This window comes from Colletotrichum abscissum, assembly GCF_030869225.1.
Source record: "Colletotrichum abscissum strain IMI 504890 chromosome Unknown Scaffold_55.1, whole genome shotgun sequence".
NCBI classification, from domain to species: Eukaryota; Fungi; Ascomycota; class Sordariomycetes; order Glomerellales; family Glomerellaceae; genus Colletotrichum; species Colletotrichum abscissum.
The window spans coordinates 168889-189664 of NW_026850487.1; the positions used below are offsets into that span (position 1 = coordinate 168889).

The 20776-nt window shown below is 52.6% G+C and overlaps 6 protein-coding genes across 6 annotated transcripts; 3 read left to right on the forward strand and 3 right to left on the reverse strand.

The window, feature by feature from the left end:
* Positions 1 to 4257: 4257 nt before the first annotated feature.
* On the forward strand, positions 4258 to 7446 carry CABS01_14558 (KH domain-containing protein; the record flags this gene model as incomplete). The annotated part of the gene is made up of 6 exons (XM_060547897.1): positions 4258 to 4752; positions 4812 to 5081; positions 5138 to 5599; positions 5653 to 6330; positions 6382 to 6579; positions 6634 to 7446. 6 exons carry the CDS (start codon positions 4258 to 4260, stop codon positions 7444 to 7446), a joined length of 2916 nt encoding a protein of 971 aa, XP_060393208.1.
* Positions 7447 to 8735: 1289 nt separating this feature from the next.
* CABS01_14559 (uncharacterized protein) lies at positions 8736 to 10795 on the reverse strand (the record flags this gene model as incomplete). The annotated part of the gene is made up of 2 exons (XM_060547898.1): positions 8736 to 10505; positions 10556 to 10795. 2 exons carry the CDS (start codon positions 10793 to 10795, stop codon positions 8736 to 8738), a joined length of 2010 nt encoding a protein of 669 aa, XP_060393209.1.
* A 500-nt stretch (positions 10796 to 11295) lies between these two features.
* Positions 11296 to 12990, forward strand: CABS01_14560 (uncharacterized protein; the record flags this gene model as incomplete). The annotated part of the gene is made up of 1 exon (XM_060547899.1): positions 11296 to 12990. One exon carries the CDS (start codon positions 11296 to 11298, stop codon positions 12988 to 12990), a length of 1695 nt encoding a protein of 564 aa, XP_060393210.1.
* Positions 12991 to 13291: 301 nt separating this feature from the next.
* CABS01_14561 (CT20 family protein) lies at positions 13292 to 14516 on the reverse strand (the record flags this gene model as incomplete). Its single annotated transcript, XM_060547900.1, has 2 exons — positions 13292 to 14244; positions 14297 to 14516. The coding sequence occupies 2 exons, from the start codon at positions 14514 to 14516 to the stop codon at positions 13292 to 13294; spliced, it is 1173 nt and encodes a 390-aa protein (XP_060393211.1).
* Positions 14517 to 15027: 511 nt separating this feature from the next.
* On the forward strand, positions 15028 to 19887 carry CABS01_14562 (Spc97/Spc98 family protein; the record flags this gene model as incomplete). Its single annotated transcript, XM_060547901.1, has 8 exons — positions 15028 to 15148; positions 15208 to 15365; positions 15595 to 15693; positions 15762 to 17914; positions 18332 to 18447; positions 18512 to 18618; positions 18693 to 19692; positions 19763 to 19887. 8 exons carry the CDS (start codon positions 15028 to 15030, stop codon positions 19885 to 19887), a joined length of 3879 nt encoding a protein of 1292 aa, XP_060393212.1.
* Positions 19888 to 20278: 391 nt separating this feature from the next.
* On the reverse strand, positions 20279 to 20638 carry CABS01_14563 (uncharacterized protein; the record flags this gene model as incomplete). The annotated part of the gene is made up of 1 exon (XM_060547902.1): positions 20279 to 20638. One exon carries the CDS (start codon positions 20636 to 20638, stop codon positions 20279 to 20281), a length of 360 nt encoding a protein of 119 aa, XP_060393213.1.
* Between the last annotated feature and the right edge of the window lie 138 nt (positions 20639 to 20776).

The following is a 20776-nucleotide window of genomic DNA, read 5'->3' on the forward strand; positions in this document are numbered from 1 at the left end:
ACGAAGATGAAGATTGTTGAAATATGCTGGAAAAGTCAACGTCGTGGGTGGCTCAACGGCGGTCAGAAGTCGCCCGACTAAGCGCTGGTAACACGACTGCCGGCTAGTGAGAAGCCGGGTCTACTCGTCACCGGTTAACAGACCTGCATTGCTCCCGGGCCATATAAGTTGGTGTTCGATGTTGGATAATGAGGACAATAGGAATCTTTGTCAGCCTCACACCAGGCTGCGTTAGGTTCCGCAAGGGTTGCCTTTGGGTTAGGATGCGGCAGAAACGCTGACCACACTGATATCATGACGACGATGACAAGCCAATGAGAACAAGCAACGTCCATAACAACTTGTGCTGGCCTGGTGTTGACTCGAGTCGTAGCCTCCCGCAGATGGTAATGAAAGCTGTGTTTTGCAGTATTCGGTCTGCGGTACTCATGTGCCGTTCTTGGCTTCAAGCTATGCGTGGACATGAAGTTGACAAAGACCTAGGCGTTGGTCGATGATGCATCCCGCAACGACGCGCAGTATATGATGGGACAGGCAGCAGAGATCGACCCGTGTTGGCTGTCAGTCGCGTGCCCAGCACTAGGAATTCAGGATCGCCTGAGCGAAACGAGGGAGGGTCTCATCGACCGTGGGCGGTGGGCAGTGCAACGCGCTGGCGACTGAAGACTGGAGACTCGAGAGAACGTGAGTAGGTGGGGCGTTTGCTAGACCCTAATCAGCCAGACAAAATCCTAGTCTGTGATCGAGCTTCTGACGAAGCTCAAGTAAGTACAGATAGGGAAGTTATCCCATTCTCAGGCCTCTGACCTCAAGGTGAGGAGCCAAGAAACTTGCCTGGCTCAAAAAGCGCTGAAAATGACGCCTGTCCGTCCAATGTTGCTTGCCTCGTTGGTATTTGCATATCTCTCCGGACGAGGAGAAGTACAAGAAGAGTATGTCTCGCTGGGAGGCTCTCGTATGTAGAGCAGCATCTGATAGCCCGCTGTTGGTCTGGGCTCGCCGCTTGACAAGTTCCATTCCTGTGCAGGCACGCCGCACGCCGCTTCTTAGTAGGTGTACCTACATGAGAGTGGTGGCCAGTGCTGGAGCTGGACTAAGGGCTTGGGTGTTCGGGAGTGGTTGGTGTAGTCGAAAGTGCTTTCCCGCTCATCATCTAGCGACATGTACTTGAAACTACATCTATATCGGCCGGCCTTCCGAGTACCCGCGGGCCCGTCCAGGTCACGTTTCCCGAGTCACTTACTAAGGTGATGCGGAAGGAGCGCAGACCAAGGCCTGGGCGTTCCTCTCGAAGCAACAACATACCAGGCCTTTATGAAGCTCCCTTTTCTCAAGCATTTCTGCTCATCCGTTGCGCTTTTTGATTATTGCTCAGTGAGTCGGCCATTGACATGAAAAATGCCTGGCTGCCAGTGGCGGCTTCGGGACCCTTGTTGTCTCCGAGCGGTAGGAGCAATACGTCAGTTGGGGAGTCCCCCTGAGGCTGTGCTTGAGGATGGGGAGATTGCGATATTGACTGCTCGCTCTCCAAATACAAGGTAAGTGAGCTTGTTTGCGTCCAGGGCAAAGTAAGCTCGGTAGGTACCTGGACAGGGTTTGGGAATTAGGGATCTCACCTGAAGGTCAGGTAGACATTCAGAAGACATCACCGGACATCGGACATGGCTTACCGTACACAGACCTGAAGAGATGGCATAGGTAGTTGGACACAGCCTTATTGCTCGTACGCGTACCGGCGGACCAGACTCGGGGCCCTGGATACCTGCAACCGAATGACCTACCTGTCGTAAGCCGCATCCTCGCTCTTCAAGGTTGTTTACGCGTTATTGTCGCTCTACTCTGGTTGTAGAGGATAATTTGCTCGGGTACCCTCGTTTGCGTTGCGTTACGGGACGGCAGCCCCTAGTCGGAAGCTTCCTCTCGCTCGTGTTAAGAAGGTCTGCACGCATGTCTCTGATATGTGCCTCTGAAATGGTACTCAGCGCGTGGCATGCAGACCGGGTGCGTATGAGAGTAAAGCACACCGTACATGCATGACGACGATTTAGTACCCAGCCGAGTAGGGAAGCTTCAATGTTTTAGCTGCCGCAAGATGAACGTGCTTCTCATATTGCAATGTCGCGCTTTCCATCATCAACCACTCAAGACTCCGATGCTTCGCCGGCAACGCACATACCTGGCGAGCTAAGGTAAAGTAGCGGGGGATGGCGGACGGAGGTAAGGAGCCGGGTCGCACCTTGGCATTCCCAATTCCCCAAAGCTCGATACATGGGAGACTCCAGTTTTTCGTAGAGATGTTAAGGCACTGAGCAGTTGTTAAACTTGAAAGTATTGGTATAGTGTAATATTCTGTGGTAATATGAAGTTGCGAGGTGTGATGTTGAACCTGGATTGGGTGCAGAATACGCCTACGCCAGTCTTGAATTTCTGTCGGAATTTCTTAGTCTTGGGTGGTGGAAGAAGGTGGAATGAGGAGAAGTGGAGGATGTGCAAGGAAGCTGAGGCAGGGCTGCACTAACAGACAGGAGGTTCCTTTTCGCAGAAGAGAATGCTCAGAGCTACATCCCGCCGGTTTGGCCGGGCCCCGACGGCATCGGCCCACTCCCGTCGACCTTGACAGTCCCTGCCCTGTCACACACTTTACCACGTCGTGACAACAGCTCAATGGACTGCGGCCGCTGTGAGTGAGCGAATCCCAAATGCAAGGGTGTGCCGTGTGTGGGTACATCCTCCAAGGGTGTCGCTTTGCTACCTGCCGGAGGTACCTTACCAAGACTTGGTTGAGAATAACTAAGGTAATAAGTACCTGGGGGCCGTTGAGTGCAGGAAGAAACATCACACTCCTCACTCCATGCGTGGCTAGCAAATGGCATGCTGACGGCAACTTGTGAGTTCAAGTACCGTAGAAACTCGAGCACTTCAAACTTGCGTTAGCCCGTGCCAACCCTGCTAGCGCTCTGGCAGAATTGTAATACTGCCTAAAGTGGTTAAATGTGGTCGCTACTATTCCGATTATTCTGGCTAATGATAGCTCGCCGTCGAGGCTAGAGGTAGTTGGGCAGGAGTAAAAAATGAAAAACAGTCACTTACCGCCTTCTATATGCGGTATAGTCGATTATATAATCGAATATAATTAATCCCCCGAAAAGGCTTAGTATGGGCAGCTAGCAGGGTTAGCACGGGCTAACGCAAGTTTGAAGTGCTCGAGTTTCTACGGTATCTCATTCTTTGGTGGTGGTAGCAACCTTGTGCTTCTTCCATTGCCCCTCCATAGACAGTGTTGCTATCCGGAACCTGAGCAGCTTCTACAGCCAAGCTCCCCGAGTAATGAATCCGTACAGTAAGGTAGGTACAGGACACGAAAAGCCCGAGATGAACTGAGTTAAGGGTCTTGCTGGACCAGATCTGCGCTCAATCTATCTTGTGACCGATGTGTGAGGTGATGTGCCCTGGCTGGTGGGCTGTGTGGATGGTTTGGTGGTTTCGCTGGGGGAAAGTTCAGTGGCCCCTCGCCTGGAGGGAATCGAGACTGGCACACTTTCAGTTCAACAGGGGCCCCGTTCAGCATGTACCACCTCAGTGTCCGGCGTCCGTGGGCCCAAAGATAGGGTGGGTATGGGAAGATACCTCGCGTTACCGCGACATTAGCGCCGCCGCGGATGTACCTCTGCATGTACCTACGTATTGAGACGGGGAACATCTGGGACTGGAGGAGGGAGGAGCCCTTGTGTCCTGTTAGTGAGAGGGGCCACACACCACTAAAAGTCGAGGAACTGGCTGGTTGGCCGCCAAAGTGGAGCCCTGACCTAGGACTGGGACTGGGACTGGGACGGGGAACTGGGAGTGGCCGGACCACCTTGCCATGGCATGCCATGCCTTGCTTGGTCTGGCCTGGGCCTGCTGCAGTGCGGCCTTGACCACCACGGGCACCTATGACCATCTTTCGCTGCATTCTGAATCTCTCGACTCCTCTTCTCTTGAGTTCTTCCACCCTCACACACCCATCCAACACATCTTCTTCTCTCCAGCAATCTTCTCTCTACAGATCCTTCACCGAGTCTGAGAGAGAGCTTCGAGAAGCGACACCTCTTCTTTTTTTTCTTCATCCCCCCTTTTTCCTTTTTTCTCCTTTGCCCTGCCCCCCTTCGTGTGTTTCGATACCCTCAATTGTCGTTCGCGGTCCGGTTCTGTGGCCTCCTCCCCTCCCTGTCCCCACGACTGTCTCTGCGAGCTCGCAATATGAACAAACTGGCAAACATGCGTCACTGGTCCGAGAGGATGAGCCCCAACTTTGGAATGGGTCGTCCCAACATGCCCATGAACCCCATGAACCCGAGAAGAGATACAGTTCCTCAACAGGCTGCTTCAATAAGCTCGCCTCAGCCTCTCGATGCTCCGACGCCAATCATTCACTATTCCTTCAATGTGCCATTCGCCTCCGACCTCGCCGGTCCCAACACTGAGGATATCCTTCACGCTACTGACGATGCCGTTCTGCGCTGGACCCACCCCGAGGACGTCGCCGACGACGTCCAGGTTCACGAGCTGCCTGTCCACACCCAGAATCTTGCCAACCTGCGCAAGGTCTGCAAGGACATCACCAACGGCCCTTTCCAGATCGAGGCTCATGTCATCTCAACGACCCCCAAGAATGCAAAGGGGCAGCAGGTCACTACTGTGTGCCTGTCGGGAACTCCGGAAATGGTCAACAAGAGCAGGGAGACGATTTTGAACGACAACCAGACTGTCTTGGTAGGTTTTGCATATACGGATGGGCTTGTTGGGCCGTGGATTAACCCGTGTCAATCTAGCGTTGTACGACTGTTGATGTTGAGGGCCACCTTGTCTGTGACCTGACCGCTGGTGCCTTGAAGCAGCAAGTGACGGACACCTTGGATTACATCTCCAAGTACTGCGGGGTCGACATTTTCTTGCTGGGACCCAAATTGACACCCGTGGTTGATGGCATGACGGGTGATGCCGAGATGCGTGTAGACCAAAGATGGCGAGTAGCCATCTACGGTGATATTCTCTCCGTCGAGCATGCAAAGGCCCGTGTGCTTATCCAAATTGACACTCTGGTAAGCTTGGCCAATCAACAGCATAATTTTGTCTCACTTCGCTAACCGTATTGAAGCTCGGCCGAGTTGTCGATGCCACCAAGCTTGACCTGTCGATTCACCAGCTTGTGTGCGGCCGCCACCGAAAGAACATCAAGCTCATTGAGTCGTCGACTGGCACTGCCATCTACTTCCCGCCTCCTTTCTCCCAGATGTACCGATACTGCCCGCCTGGAGCAAGCCGCCGTGACCCTACAGACATCTTCATCACGGGCGAGAGCCCTCAGGCCATTGAGCTTGCCAAGCAGAAGCTTCACGAGACCGTTTCCCGCATCCGCTTGTACATGAAGGATGTCACCATTTCGCCGGCCAAAATTGACAGTATCTTGCTTACCCGTCTCGATAAAGTTCGCAAGATCCTTGAAGCCAATGGCACCTACATCTTGTTCCCTCCTCTGGCAAGCCAGCGCAACATGGTTCGTGTCCAGGGAAGCGAAGGATTGCACGTTGAGCGCACCGTCCGCGAGGTCATGGCCTTGGTAAGTAATGCAAGAGAACACGACGAACACCCAAATCTAATGATACTCTACAGGCCGGACAGTTCTACAGCGCAGCATGGTGGATCCAACAGCCCGACAGCCGCCAGCTTCCGAACCCCGCCGACGTCAGAACTATGCTTGGTGATGTTTGTGCCAACTCGGATGCCGATTTATCCTTCGACAAGATGAACTTCTCAATCACCGGTTCTGATGATGCCGTAAAGGCCGCCTTGATGGTCATGTCTGAGATCAAATTCCTTGTCCAGTCCCAGTACCAGATTCGCGTCAAGATTGAACTCGCCAACGAGCACAAGGAATTCGTGAGTGGCAAGAAAAATGGCAAGATTAATAAAATCATGGGTCAGAGCAGTGTACAGATTATTTTCGATGGCTTCAACGAGTATAACTTCAACATTGATGTCATGGCTGCCAGCTACGACTCAATGAAGCAGGGGCTCACGCTTGTCGAACAGGAGATGCCTGCTTCCATCTCCTTCCACGTTCCCGATCAGTACCACAAGCGAATTATCGGCATTGGAGGACAGCATATCCAGCGCATCATGAAGAAGCACTCTGTGTTTGTCAAGTTCTCCAACGCCATGGACCGCGGAGGAATGGGCCGTGAGGATGACGACGTGAAGGTCGACAACGTTATTTGCCGCACTCCAGCCAGGAACGCCCAGAATCTCGATGCTGTTAAGAACGAGATTCTGGAAATGGTCGACAGAGCCGTAAGTTGACCATATCTGACGCCAATCGCCAAGCTAATCGATTCCCTCTAGGACTCCGAGTATACCTCGCAGATCGTCAATGTTGACCGCCTGTATCATCGTCAGCTCTTGGCTCGTCTCGGCGAGATTGACGAGCTCGAGGGCAAATACAACTGCAAGATTGTGTTCCCTAGCACTGAGCAGGCTAGCGATGAGGTCACTGTAACTGGTCCACAGTGGCAGGTGCCTCATTGCGTCGATGAATTTTTGGTACGCCCACTTGAGACCTTTGCAGTGGATCTCTCATACTAACACTCTGTCTAGGGCATGGTTCCTGACAACCATGAGTTGGTTCTCACCCGCACCCCTGAGTTCATCAAGTTCCTTGAGTCGCCCAGCTTCGCCCACGACCTTGTTCCGAAACTGAAGACGCAGTACGAAGTCGAGGTCACTGTCCATCAGGATGCTGATTCTGAGGATGGCTTGCCGGCTCTCGCCTTGCGCTGGACGTTTACTCGCAACAATGCCGGCGGCCTGCGTGACGCCATCGACTTCCTTCTTGCTCAATTTGCTACTGCTGGCGTTGAGGTGACCATTTTGAAGGGTTCAATCCCCCGGCCCAAGTCCGATTCATTCGAAGACTCGCTTCAGTACTTTGACTCGAAGCTTCTCCAACATGCTCCCGCCACCATCGCCGCCGATTCCCCAACCAAGGCGGCCTTCGAGGGGGAGGTTGCTCGCGAGCGGGGCACGATCTTTGATCGTCTTCGCAAGCCTGGCAGCATGACCTCCATCTCGTCCTTCTTGGACCGCCGCAAGAACAGCTCCCACTCGACCCACGCCAACTTTTTCAAGGGATCTAGCAATGTGTCCAAGTCTTCTCTTATTTCGATCGAATCTACCCGCAGCTTCAATGCGGACAGAAACCCCTGGAACGATAGCGGCGTTAATCTTCCAGACGACGACAACCCATGGGCCCACCGCCCCATTGGGAATGGTTCTGACAAGCTGACCATTCCCCAACCTGGTGACGTTACGCCACGTCACAGCACTCGAGCGTCCGGCGACAGCGGGCGCCCTTCTACGTCTCATTCTACGAATTCTGGATACCCCGGTCCCATCGGACCTTTCCGTTAGATTCCCGTCTTAGAAAATCTACTACGTGCAAAATACCCCGGCTGGATATACCCTGGCGTACAATACCCCCGGAACGTTGCTTCCGATGCATCGGTCGGCCGAAGTTATTGTTTTGCTTGCTTTGCTGCTGTTGCTCTTATCGTACTTTGTTTTACTTGATTTAGTTTCTTAGTCTTGCGGGTTTCGATAGTCGCTATCGCACGTGTTAACGTCCACTCTTTATACCCCCGAAGTCAAAAGGCGGAGGACAAAAAAGAAAAGATACCTTGTTTGCGGTTTGGCTTTGTTTGTTTATGCATTCAGCGCTCCTGGCGACCACGGTCACAGGGGAATCGAAAAAGCGAGAGGTCGAGGGGTCACATGGTTTCGCCCATAACTCGATGTTGATATTTCAGCAGCCAGGTCTCGCAATCCTCTACAGATCTATTCAATATAGGTCAAGCCCCGCACAAGATTTTGTCTCCTGCCGCCAAAGGAGTTGAAAAGTAAGGGCGTGCGAGGTCCTGAGGCCAGCAAGGAGTGTCAATTGGGAAGAGATGGAAATAGGCCGTTATACTCTCAGTGTGTGGGTTGGCTCAGCAAGTCCGCCAGGCGGTGAAAGGGAAAATTGTTATGGCGGCAGGCCAGTATGGCGCAAGATTCAGCGGCTGACTGAACTGCAAGCGGGAGATGACGACGGAACCGTATGGATACCTGCAGGCCTTTTTTTAGTTTGACCTTGAAATGCAACGATACCCATGGTCATTCAAACCACTGTTCCTTATTCTGTGTGATGTGTAATTGCTGATGGCAGTTGGAGCTGTGAGGTTATCACTTCAACATAGAGGACCACGAAAGGCGATCTTTGAATCGATGAGTTGCGTTCGACTGGCACGAAACAGCTGTCACGGTTTAAAGTTGAGACCAAATGCACAGCCAACGGTTTGGCGAACCCCCTTACTTCCCATGGTACCTTTCTGACGCAGAGTGCTGTTGGCAATGGCGATCTAGGACGTATCTTCAAACATTTTGGGTATCACAGTCGGTCAGTCTCAGCAGATGCTCCCCAGATTGTATATTCCCAAGAATGTTGTACAAATTTTCCTCGTCTTGCAATCTCTCTGTTGCAAGGCTCTATAGTTTACACATGCACGCCGGCATAGGTCCAGACGATAACCCTCCAAAAGCTGTCATCTTACAAGATTCATGCCCCAATCCCCTTAGCAGGAGACAGCCCCCTCGAACCTCACAACAACTAGATTACCCATGTAGAAGCCTAGTCCCCAGTCTCTCAACCATGGAACATCGAATCAAGAAGCAACTGGTCCAACAGAGACCTTTTCCTGCCGCGTCCTCGCCTCCAACTGTGCTTTTTTATCGTGAGACCGCTGGACGCGCCGCTTCTCCGTCTTGAGGCTCGCGAACCGGCCCTTGGCACCGTGCTTGATCTTGGTAATCATATCAGTCGCCTTGCCCTTGTCTACGTCGTCGGCCGTCAGGGGCTCCTCCTTGAGCCGGAGTTTGTTGAGAAAGTCGAGCTGTCCCTGCGTGGGCGGGCCCTTGCGCCACCGTTGCCAGCGCTGGACGAATGTGTGAGGGTAGATTTCCGAGTTGGAGACGTAGTTATCGCTACCGTGGACCGCGTCGGCAAAAGTTGCTGCTTGGAGGAGCTCGCGAGGCGCGGAGTAGGGGGATTTGGCGACGCCTGGGGGCAGCGAGCGGATTTCGACGGCTTGCCACAGGAGCTGCTCCTTGCTTTCATCGTCACTGGTCTTGGTTTGGGCGCCGGCTTTGAAGAGTCGAATGTAGGATCCGTTTGGCGCGCAGAGGACGTACTTATCTTGGCCGACTTGGACCCACGCGTACTGACTTATGGCCCGTATGTGCTGCTCGCCAGATGTGTCCTCGATCAGATCAAATACGGAGTCGTAGTCAGTGAAAGTGACCGATCTGGTGGGCGTAGTTGATTGAAGCGCAGGAGTATTAGAATAAGCTTGGTCCTGACGGAGCTTCTCTGCTTCTTTCCTGTCCTTAATCTTCTCCATATCGGCCGTAGTCGCTTCGCTAACCAGCTCGCTCGGATCCAGACCAAAAAGCGTTGGTGTAGTGATGATGCCGGTTTGGAGACTGGAAACCATGTCGATAACATGGCAGTCGGACTTCCCCTTATGTAACCTCATGCCTCTACCGATCATCTGCACCAGAAGGTTACGAGATCGTGTTGGACGAGCAAGAATGACGCAGTCGATGTTTGGGATGTCGGTTCCTTCTGTGAAGACTCCGCAATTCACAAGCACGGGGAACTTCCGATTTCGGAACTCCTCGAGAATCTCGGCTCTCTCGACTTTGTGCGTGTCTCCTGTCACAAACCTTGCGTCGTAGCCGTGTTTGCGGAATGTTTGCGTCAGGCCAGCGACGTGCGCAAGGTCGACGCAAAAGACCAGAGTCGATTTCCGATCGGATGCCTTGGCCAGCCAGCTCCTCACGGTGATTTCGTTGATCTGGTCCGTATTGACGGCCCTCGATAGTTCTCCCTGCTGGAAATCGCCATTTGCACCATTCTTGACCCTAGATAAGTCTGCTGTCGATTCCACGGTGGTGAACATGACAGCTGAGAGCCACTTGTCTCCAATCATATCTACATAATCCTTATGATAGACGATCTGGTCAATCGCGGCGCCCAACTTGAGGCCGTCAAATCGAGAAAAAGTGGCAGAAACGCCCACCAAAGACGGCGAGTCCATCTTTTTACTGTCGAGTCCGAAGTGACGCAGTACTCGCATGTAACCTGGTGCTACAATGTGATGCGCCTCATCGACGAGCACGAGCTTGAATCTTTTCGGATCAAACTTGTTGAGTCGGTCCCCGGACGTAAGGCTCTGTAGGCTGGCAATGGTGATGTCTGCGGCGCCAGAAGCATGCATGGAGCCCATCTCGATCTCCACGGTGCTGTCGGGGTATGCATTGGTGCAGTGCCTTGCCGCCTGCTCTACAAGCTCCCTCCTGTGAGCGAGAATGAGGGTCTGCGTGGCAATGGCTTCCCTTGGTTGGATTCTTTCAATTAGCTGGGTGAAGATAACCTGAAGTTGTTAGTTGCCTGTAATCATCAAACGTCATTTCAGGCACTGACCGTTTTGCCACTACCAGTAGCCAGCGAAATTCCTAATCTCTTGTGTCCATCTTTGAGGGACTGTAGCACGGATTGAATGCATTCTTCTTGATAGTCTCTCAGCTGTATCCGAGAGCTCGCAAATCGTGCTCCAGCATAGGGAACATGTCTCTCAACAGAGGTTCTGATGAGAATGGGAAGTCTCAATTCATTTACGCTGAAGGAAGGCGTCAAGATTTTCCGTGTGGCAAATGGTATCATGATGTGATGGCCTCCATTCTAGAAGAAGTTAAACATGAAAAAGGACGTTAAAGTAAGGTAATGAGTGTAGTTGGTTGTCGCCGTTGCGGAAACCTGGATGTGCAGGAGAGCAAGGGGCGCGCAGTTGCTCCAATCGATTGCCACAAATTATCCCCACACTCCCTAGATAGTACTTTCCTAGATGTACCCGAAGTTTCCTGGTAACACTCACACAGCAATCTTAGGTGCGCGCCTGTTAGAAGCACACAAGGAGGAACCTATGGTCCGCAATGCTGGGAAATCTTCCATCTTACAACACTGAGGCATCGCTCATCTCATATCAACTAAGAGACCTCATGTATCTTCGAGGCAGCCACCGATAGCACACATCAAGCCTGGAACCCAAAACGCAGGACTCGGCTTCTATGAGGCAAAAATTCTTACATGCTGGTGCTCTCATCACAACATGTACGCGACACACCGCCTAGGCCGAATTGTCGACTTCAGATTTTCAGACGAGAATGAGCATGGGGCCGGATCACGACTATTTGCAAAACCAGGACCCAGGAGACCATGACCTTGAGGACCTTGATAAGTCACCACCAAAACGGCAAAAGTTTGAACATCAGGAACAGCATTTTGCATATTCCGTCGCATCATCTGGCGACGATGAAAGTGGCACAGACGAAGGCCTCTCAAAACAAAAGCGACGGGCGCAAGATGAGATCGTGGAACCAGTTCTTAAGCGTCACAAAGGCGTCTTCAACAACAACTACTTGGATCTCTTGAACGGGGATATCCAAGATGTCGTTCATCACACAGCTTTCGGAGGAGACGATAATCTGCCCCCTTCGCAGATTGGCCTGACAACTTGGACGTCGTACGAGAAGAAGCTCTTCTTCGAGGCTCTCTCGAGACTCGGCAAGGACGACTTACCGGGCATCTCGGCCAAGATCCAGACCAAGAGTGAGATCGAAGTCCGCCAGTATATCCTCCTCCTGCAAGAGGCTGTTGAGGGAAGGGACAAAGAGCAGGACGGAGGCAACAAGCCAATACATCTAGCAGATTACCCTGCAGCCCTCGAGATTAGTCCGCTATGCTGCCACGCGCTCGACCAAGCAGCCGACGCACTTTCGTTCCGTCAAGAACGACACGAGGAGCTCGTCGAACAGAAGAAGTGGGGGGAGTGCTGGAACATCAACCTGGAGCTCGCGAAACGCATCGAAGGCGACCACGGACTGGACAAGGACCCGACCTTCGCGAGCGATCACGGACTGTCTTTCACCGAGGTCCTTCGGGTGAAGAGCTTCCTTCGTCTTCCCGAGCGCATCTTCATGAACGCATCCAATGCAGAGAATAACTGGCAGTACGTTAGCGAGGAACCGCCAACGATCAGAGCAACGGCATTGCAGGATTTCCACTCCCTTCTCGTTTCTGTCACCAAGAAAATTATCCTCACTACACTTTATATTGCGCAATCCCGGATCCGAGCCAGGAAGCACGTTGAACCATCGACGAGGAATCTGGTCAGGCGCAAGGACGTTGAGGCGGCAGTCGCATCGCTGGGTATGAAGCAGAACAGCAACGAGTTCTGGACAACATGTGCACGGAGGTTACGACTTCACATCTGCGATGACGATGCCGAAGATGTTAGGGACGACGAGGATGAGGAGCCAATGCCATATGACCGCGTGGAAAGCGTCTTGCGCAGGGAAGTGGATACCGAGCATCCGAGCCAGAGCTTCCCGACACCCCAGATCAAATTCGAGAAAGACGAAATGTCGGACTCGGCAGATGATGAGGACTCCGTCTTGGAAGAATCGAGTGATGAGGCACCTGCAATCATGGACGACGCAGAACGCGAGGCCGTCGAGGAGGCTAACGAGGTACTCGTCTACTCCGCGTACGACTTCCCCGAGACACATCGCACGAGAGAAGCCTTGAAGAATAGGATCAGGAACGAGCTGGCGCAGGAAGCGTATGCAGAGGCCGAAGATGCAAAGGCGAGCCGCGAGTACGAGTCGGACATGTGGCGGCTCCTGCAGCGACAACCCCCCGAGCCGTTCGTCAAGACGCAGACCACAGAGCCTACTAAGCAAGTAGCCAGGGCTGTGGAAGATGTGTACGATGTCGGGCGGAGATGGAGGGAGAAGTTGACGTATCACAGCGAGTGGGAAATGCTCGGCACGTCTCAGTTTCAGGACAAGAAAGCATGATCCCGGGTTTGGTCGTTGAGTTTGGTTCCTGTTCTTGATACCCATGGATTTGGATTTATCTACTTTTTGTTCTTCTTCTTATTCCAAGACCATCGTCCCATGCTATCTTATGCTAGTGAGTGAGACAATAACACGAGGCGTGTCTGATTACAATGTTCGTACCCAGTGAAGCATTCGTGAAGTCGCATATCGCGGCGGGTATCTTTATTCCACTAGGTCTGTCTTTATGGACAGCCGCCAGCCTGTTTGCTGTGGCGGGTGGGACTACAGTCGACTTTAGCTAATGCATCCGACCTCGTTGCTAACGTCCCCGACCCCGTCCTCTACCTCGGCCTCTGCCTCTGCCACGACCTCGGGCAGCACCTCTTGTCGAACGCGATACTGGGGTCCCGCTATCTTCGGCGCTCTCCTCTTCCTCCTCGTCTCCATCATCGGAGTCTCCAGAGCCGCCAGAGTCACCGGCATCACCAGAGCCACTACCATCGCCAGAATTGCTCCCATCACCTTCCTCTTCCTCGTCGCCGTCGTCTCCATCTTCTCCGTCTTCAGCCTCATTGCGATCATCTTGCTCTTCTTCGTCCGAGTCGGAACCGTCCTCATCCCCGCCCGAGTTTTCGTCATCATCGTTGTCATCTTCCGAGTTCGTCGAGTCGGCCTTTTCAGCCTTGCCAGCTTTCCCGCCCTTCTTGGGTTTCTCTGCCTTCGCCGGCTTCCCGGACTTCTTTGGCTTTTCAGGCTCTTCGACCTTCTCAGCTTTCTCGGCTTTAGCCTTGCCGGCAGCCCTCTTCTGACTCCTGGCCACCCGCGCCGATTTTGGAGGCGGCGACGCAGTGTCTGTGCCAGCATCTTCCGTATCCTCGACGGTGCTGGCGCGAGTCTTGGTCACTGTGGAGGCGCGCTTTCGCCGCCTGGTGTTTCCGCCAGTGTTGCTACCGCCGGGAGAGGGCGGTGGTGGTGTAAGCTCGAATTCGGGTGGTGAGGTTGGAGGTTCACTAGCATCGGCAAGGCGACGCTCCATCATCATATCGTCAAACTCGTCGTATGGAAGAGTGAACTCCTTGAATCGGTCGTCATAGTTGTCATCTTCTTGGGCGTCGTAGAAGTCTTCTCGCTGGTCGATCGTCTTAAGGTCGTACAAGGTGCGTAGCTTCGTCCAGATATGGGGGATACGTGTGTGGGTGTAAAAGTCGGGGTCAATTCCGTGATTCCGCAAGTGCTCGCTGATAGCAATCATCCTGAAGTGTTTGTGCATGCCTACGATTTGACTGTCAGATTCAATTGGGATTGCTAGTACCGATGAACTGACCTGCTGGTTTCCACCGGATAACTCCTTTGTAAAGAGATGAGAGTTGGTCGTCGGTCCACAGATTGTTTGGCCACTCATCCGCAGAAGGCTTGATCGGAGGCGCGCTCGCCACGGGAGTATCTGCAGCAGGTGTATCGACATCCATGGCATCTTCATCGCGAGCTGGCGTTGGCGTTGCGACAGCAGACACACTGCTGCGCACCTTCTTTTTGGGAGGCATGGCAGCGAGGGCCAGCGGCGTGGATTTACAGAGAATGCTCTTCCTGTATTCTGGCGCGTGTATATGTGGTGCTCGATGATGATATGGAGGAAGTAAGGCTGTCGTTCAGATGCTTCGGTACATGTTGAAAAAAGAAGCTTCGGAGGATGAGAGCTCTAGCGGGTTGAGGCATTGAGAGCTCTCGATTGGTTCCACCTGCTTTCCCGCGTCGCAGGGTAGGTACCTTTTGAGTCTTAGGCTCTTCAGCCGCCAGGAGCCAAACCTGCGGGGATGATCGGAATCGGGCAGAGACATGCAGGGGTCGTGCTCAGCAGGTTGTGCTTGAATGTGACGCGCCAGATCGCGTCGCGGGGCCCCTAGCTGCTCATTTAGCTTTATCCCTAAACGTGCCTGGGAGAAACGTCATATCGAACCTGAATCCTCAGAGATGCAATGTCACTGATTGCAGGCTTTGCGCCCCATATCCGTCTACGCCAATGTTCCACATCGCAATATCACCGTCGGCACAACCATGTTCGAGGAAGATGACCTTTCAAACGTCTTCGCGATTCCAGACTTCCGGAAGCCGTCCAAATTGCTAAATGACCAATTGCCAAGGGCCGACACTGGCTTCTTTGCTCTCGACCTGACAGGTAGAGCCTCTCGAACCCAAGATGATCTTAGTCGTCATACTGACCTACTTCATGTTCAGCCCCAGAGTTGCCTTCTTCATGCAGTCCTCCCGATCCTCAGCCCAGCGAACTCTTCACACTCCCTGCCATAGACCCTGCACCGCAGCAGGAGGAGTCGAACACGGACCAGATCCCCGATTTTACGTTTGAAGAGCCCACAGCAGAGGAAGAGGCAGAAGTGGCCGACTTCTGGTTGGAATTTGACAAGCCCGCCGCGAAGCTACCAGACTACCAGACTTGGGAAGGCTTCCAATCTCCCGACATACCCTCGAAAAAGCCGTTGTTCATAACTGAGGCTGGGCCTGGGGCATTTGATGCCTTGATTGGGCTTCAAGAGGATCCTCTACGTATTGGAAGTGCTGACTTCACCGTGGTGGAAGCTGGGACATATTGCAATGCGCTTCTAGCTTTGGCTCTGGGAAGAGACTCAGTGTTCTTCTCCTGGCAAGACGAGCATGAAGCCTTCAAGCCAGCCTTACCCCGGATCAGGATACCGGCATATTCGGGTAAGGCTGTCCAGGAAGTTCAGCGTTCGTGTCTTAAGTGTGGCAATACATATCGTCAACTTCGCAAGTTTGTCGACAGCACGTATTTGAAGAACCCGACTCCATGCCGCGTTGCTTTGGCGAGCGCTGTGGACAAGGCCCTGTTGGTTATCCAAAGCAGTGTCGCCTTGCATCACCAACACCCACGGTCGATTCTCCAAGTTCAATCGCTCGTCGCGCACACATACACTACTTTGCGCCAGTTTGAGTCCTTGGTGTCAAAGATACGACGAGATCATCTAGATGAAGATGTTTTCGTCATTGTATTCCAGCAGGCTCAATCTGCTGAGTACGCCGAGACCCATCTCAGAGATATGATGCGAGAAGTCCTCCGGCGAGTATCAAAACCCTGGATTGAGCTTGTCGAAGAGTGGATCGGCACACGGCGTGAACTTGGCGTTCCTCTGAGCAAACACGAAGTTGGAAGACAAAAGGGCTTCATCAAGGTGGAATCCGAAACCCATATGGACGATTTCGGTGACGAGGTCGACGAGGTCGATTTCCGCCTTGATACTGAGCGAATACCTAGCTTTATGCCGGAAGATGTTGTCAAATCTCTATTCGAGGTTGGACGAAATCTTCGTTTCATAAGGTCAAATCATCCCGGACACCCTTTGTCACAAGAGAGCATTATCTCTTCAAGTCGACCCCCGACAGTTGAGTGGCTTTTTGATTGGGACTCGGTCGTGCAGTTGGAGGATAGGATCCGATCATATGAAAGTGCGGTTCTTGAAGCCATCAAGAACTTTTCTCTGCAGGGATCAGTCGAAACAGCGGCACCAGCTTGGCCGATTGGAAACTCAGCGACCTATCAATTGCAGCTGTTTGGTCTAGACGAGAATCAGCTACAAAGCAGATTGGCTTTATCTATTCAGGACTTCGCCAAACCGATTGCCGACTCGACGTCCGAAGACCTGCTAGGCATCATCATTCGGGATCGCTTGTCTGATGTTACGACCGAGATCGCCAGTGCAGGCACTGATTTTACACCGCATTGGTCACTGCTTCCGATCCTCTCCTTCGGGTCCATCATATCTGCGCAATCTAGAGTCGTGGGCAGGGAAAGTCTGAAACTGCTCTTCACATCCCACAACTTGCGCGAGCATCTGAAGCTTCAGAAAGAGTTCCACTTGTTGGGTAACGGATTCTTCTGCAGCCGCCTCTCCCATGCCCTATTCGACCCAGATCTCGAGACGGCAGAGAGACAGTCTGGTGTTGCTCACCAAGGCGGAGTCATGGGATTACGATTAAGCGGTAGGGACACTTGGCCACCCGCCAGTTCTGAGCTACGCTTGGCCCTGATGGGAGTATTAACGGAAAGTTATGAGGGATCGCTGCACGAAGATTCAAGACCTCGAGATGGCGAAAAGAACGAACTCCCCGGGGATCTTAGTTTCGGAGTCCGGAGTCTCTCAAATGAGGAAATCGACAAATGCATGGATCCTACGGGACTAGAGGCCTTGGACTTTCTCCGGCTATCCTATAAGTCACCTGCAGCTTTAGGGGCTATTATCGCCCCCGTTATTCTGGTGCAGTATGACCGAATTTTCAAACTGCTACTTCGGGTGCTGCGGATGCAATATACTGTCAACCGTATCTTCCGCGATGTCACGGCTAGGGAGTCGGGCTGGCAAGATGTCGATGACGTATCTATTCGCTTCTGCTTTGAAGCTCGTCACTTTGTATCCAGCCTCAGTTCCTACATCTTCGATATTGGCATCGGAATGCCGTGGCAGGCATTCGAGAAACTACTGAGCCAAATTGAGATGGATCTCAGGGCCGAAGACCAGAGCACAGTCTCTACCTCAGTCCTTAGCCCTGATCGCCTGAGGGAACACCATTCTCAAGTGCTTGATCGAATCATGCTTGCACTACTCTTGCGCAAGCGGCAACAGCCTGTGCTCAAGCTTCTCGACGACATTTTCCGGGTCGTGTTGAAGTTCGCCCAATACTCGAGACTCCAAAACGAAGGGCGGAAATCTCGTGGTCAAGGTGACGCTACCGCCAAGGGCCTATACAAGATGTTTAAGCGGAATGTCGAGGTTTTCTTGGCGGTTTGCAAGGGCCTGAGTGAAAAAGGAGATTACGGAACGAAGGATACAGCTGGAGAGAAGCTGTCCTCAGGAAGAGTTGACGCACTAGAGGGAAACCCCATAGCTCAGCTTGTACTGAAGCTAGACATGTCTGGCTACTACTCTAAGGCATGATCGTTTGATGAGGAACGGTTGGACTATTGATGAACAGATAAGATACCCCAGGCGTTAGATCAATAATTAGCCACCATGTTGGAGTTCCATTATTTTCGCTTACAGTATCTATTATATCACCCTGTAACAATGATCCAAATAAGGGAACCGGTGCATTGAGATCTGATAGCAAAGACTTGGGATGACAAGCGGCCCCGAAGCGGAACATGGACGGGACAGGAGGCTAAGGTAGCCTGCCCCGCCAAAGTGATGCCCCGGCTCCGAACCCCCTGGCAGTGCCCCGCATCGCGTATCCCACCTGCCCGCGTTTGTTGATTTACTTCCCTCCTTTGGACGAAAGAAATCGTGCACTTGAACAAAACAAACTGAGCTCTCTTATTGCGACCCTCAAGCTCAACAATCGCCGAACAAGCTAGCACCATGGCTCGTCCCGGCCCCTCCGCACGGAATCTCACTCTCACAGAAGAGTTGGAGAAGTTAGAGCAGTCTATCACCTTGACTCTCCAGGGTAAGTACACCGCATCGAAGAGAACTTGGCCTATCCATTTCAATTCGGCTAACCGTTCCCTAAGAAATCGACCACAACTTTAGCAAGGCGCACCGTATCGTAACCACGAATATCTTGCCCATTGTAGAGCAATATGGCGAGCATTCGCGAAACGTTTGGGATGCTTCGAAGGTGTGTTGCGCTTATTTCTGTGACATTCTCATACTTTGGCACTCCAGCATCGCTAATACACAGCGAACCTGCAGTTCTGGAAACAATTCTTCGAGGCCTCGGCCAACGTTTCCCTCTCCGGTTACGAAGAGAACGCCAACAATGGCAATGATGAAACCGGCGCAACTGAAGAGGAGTCGACCGTTCAAGAAGATACATCCGTCGACTATACCCGCACACCCCAACAACAACGCACCGAAGGCGAAGACATGACCATAGTTTCGACCGCCGACTCTACTTTCCGTGCAGACGATTCCGTACTCGATGACAATGACCTCACTGGCAGCACACCCCGGCCACCTAAAACAAAGACGATGAAGCCGCAGTTCTCAAACCTCGAATCCCCCTACGAGACACTCAAGCGCGAGCTGAAAGGCGAGCCACCTGCACCGCACGAGGAGGACGACGAGAACGAGGATCTTGGACTCGAGGAGGACTCAACTGTCCTCTTTGCGCAGCACACGGCCCGTCTTCCGGACATGTCCATGACACCACGCTCCTCGTTCGCGCCGCCGCAACAGCAGCAGAGCCACAAGGACCCTCTCATGCACCGCATGCTTGATAAGACGTTCCGCATCCAGGCTACGCCGCACAAGGGTCCCACTTACCGCGTCTCGCCGCTGAAGCGCGACGACAAGAACAAGGAGAAGGAAAACGTACCTGCATGGCAGCAGGACTCGCCCATGTCCTCGCCGGTCATGGCCGTTCCAAAGCTACGTAGCGAGGCCTTCATGTCTCCTATCAAGAGCAATGCCAGACAGCGTCTTGCTGCCGCGACTGCATCTGCGGGACCGCGAACCCCGGGCGTGAGCGTGCAAACCCCAGGTGGTGCGAGGAAGACCAAGGACGTGTTTGCTACCAAAGGCAACTACGATGACGATACGACTACGGATCTCGGTGCCAAGTTTGATAAGCAAAGGTACGAGATCGACTGGGAAAGCGATAGTGACGAAGACCATGGGCTGTATGGCGGTATGAGTCCGCCCAAGACCATCCAGTTTGCACTTCCGCCGTCGAAACTGCTTCAGACCCCTGGTGAGTGGCTTTTTGTTTAATAAGAACAAGCTCTGCAGTGATCGATCCGTTTACTGACGAAATTTACTAGCTCGCGAGGCCAGCAAGCGCATTGTGGACGATATTCTGCTTACGGCTGGCGCCGAGCCGGAAAGCTCAGAGTATAGTCCTACGATGGTCAAGATGAACGAGGACATTCTCAATGAAAGCTTTTGATCCTATTTGAGAATATATAAGGCTACCTTACTGATAGACAAGATACCCTGAGTAACATTTATGGAACTCTTTGATTCTGATCCTTTCCGAGGATATTCGCTCCCATCAATCTAAGCATAAATCGGTATAATACGTGTTGCTTCGGACATTTGCCATGTTGTAGACGTCGAAGAACGTAAGAAATATTTTAACCCAGAAAGACCCCATCTGAATGGCGATTATTCCAGCGCGGCCGTCTAAAATGTAAGAAACCAACTCCCAAAACTCCTGTAAGTCCCATCATACAAGCATGGCGGCGGCACCATTTCCTTCTCCCGCCGCCGCATTCCATTTCAGTATTTTCTCATGTTTCCGTATATTCAATGGTTCTGCTCTTGCCAAGACGGCTCTTTTACAAGTCGGTGCGGATAGAGGAGGGCCAGTATGCAGCCTGCGAGTACATGATTTGCGTATTCGCGTCCTCGGCGGCCCGTTGGCGGGCAATCAGGGATGAAGACTTTTTAGATGATGATGATGATGATGATCTTGCCGAGCCGGCGGAGTGCTTGTTCAGTTTGCTCTTGAGGAGGGACATGGAGCTGCCGAAGCTTGACATTGAGGCGGCGTCTGCCTCCTTTTGATAGGGGGATGAGTAGGAGGCGGAAGAAGAAGAAGAGGCCTTTGAACCCTCTTGTATCGCGGAGAGGAGAGCGTAGCTGTGGCGGGTGTCGCCGGTAATGGAGCTGGAGAAGGTGGAGTGCATTCCGGACATGGCTGCTTTGATTGTTTGGGTTTGTGATGGTTCGGAGGAGGGATTAATGGTGGGTGGTTTTGTTCGGATAAAGCCTTGGAATAGAATAGGTGATCTTGGTATCAAGATGGGAGAAGTAGTGTTCGATTGTCTGATTGA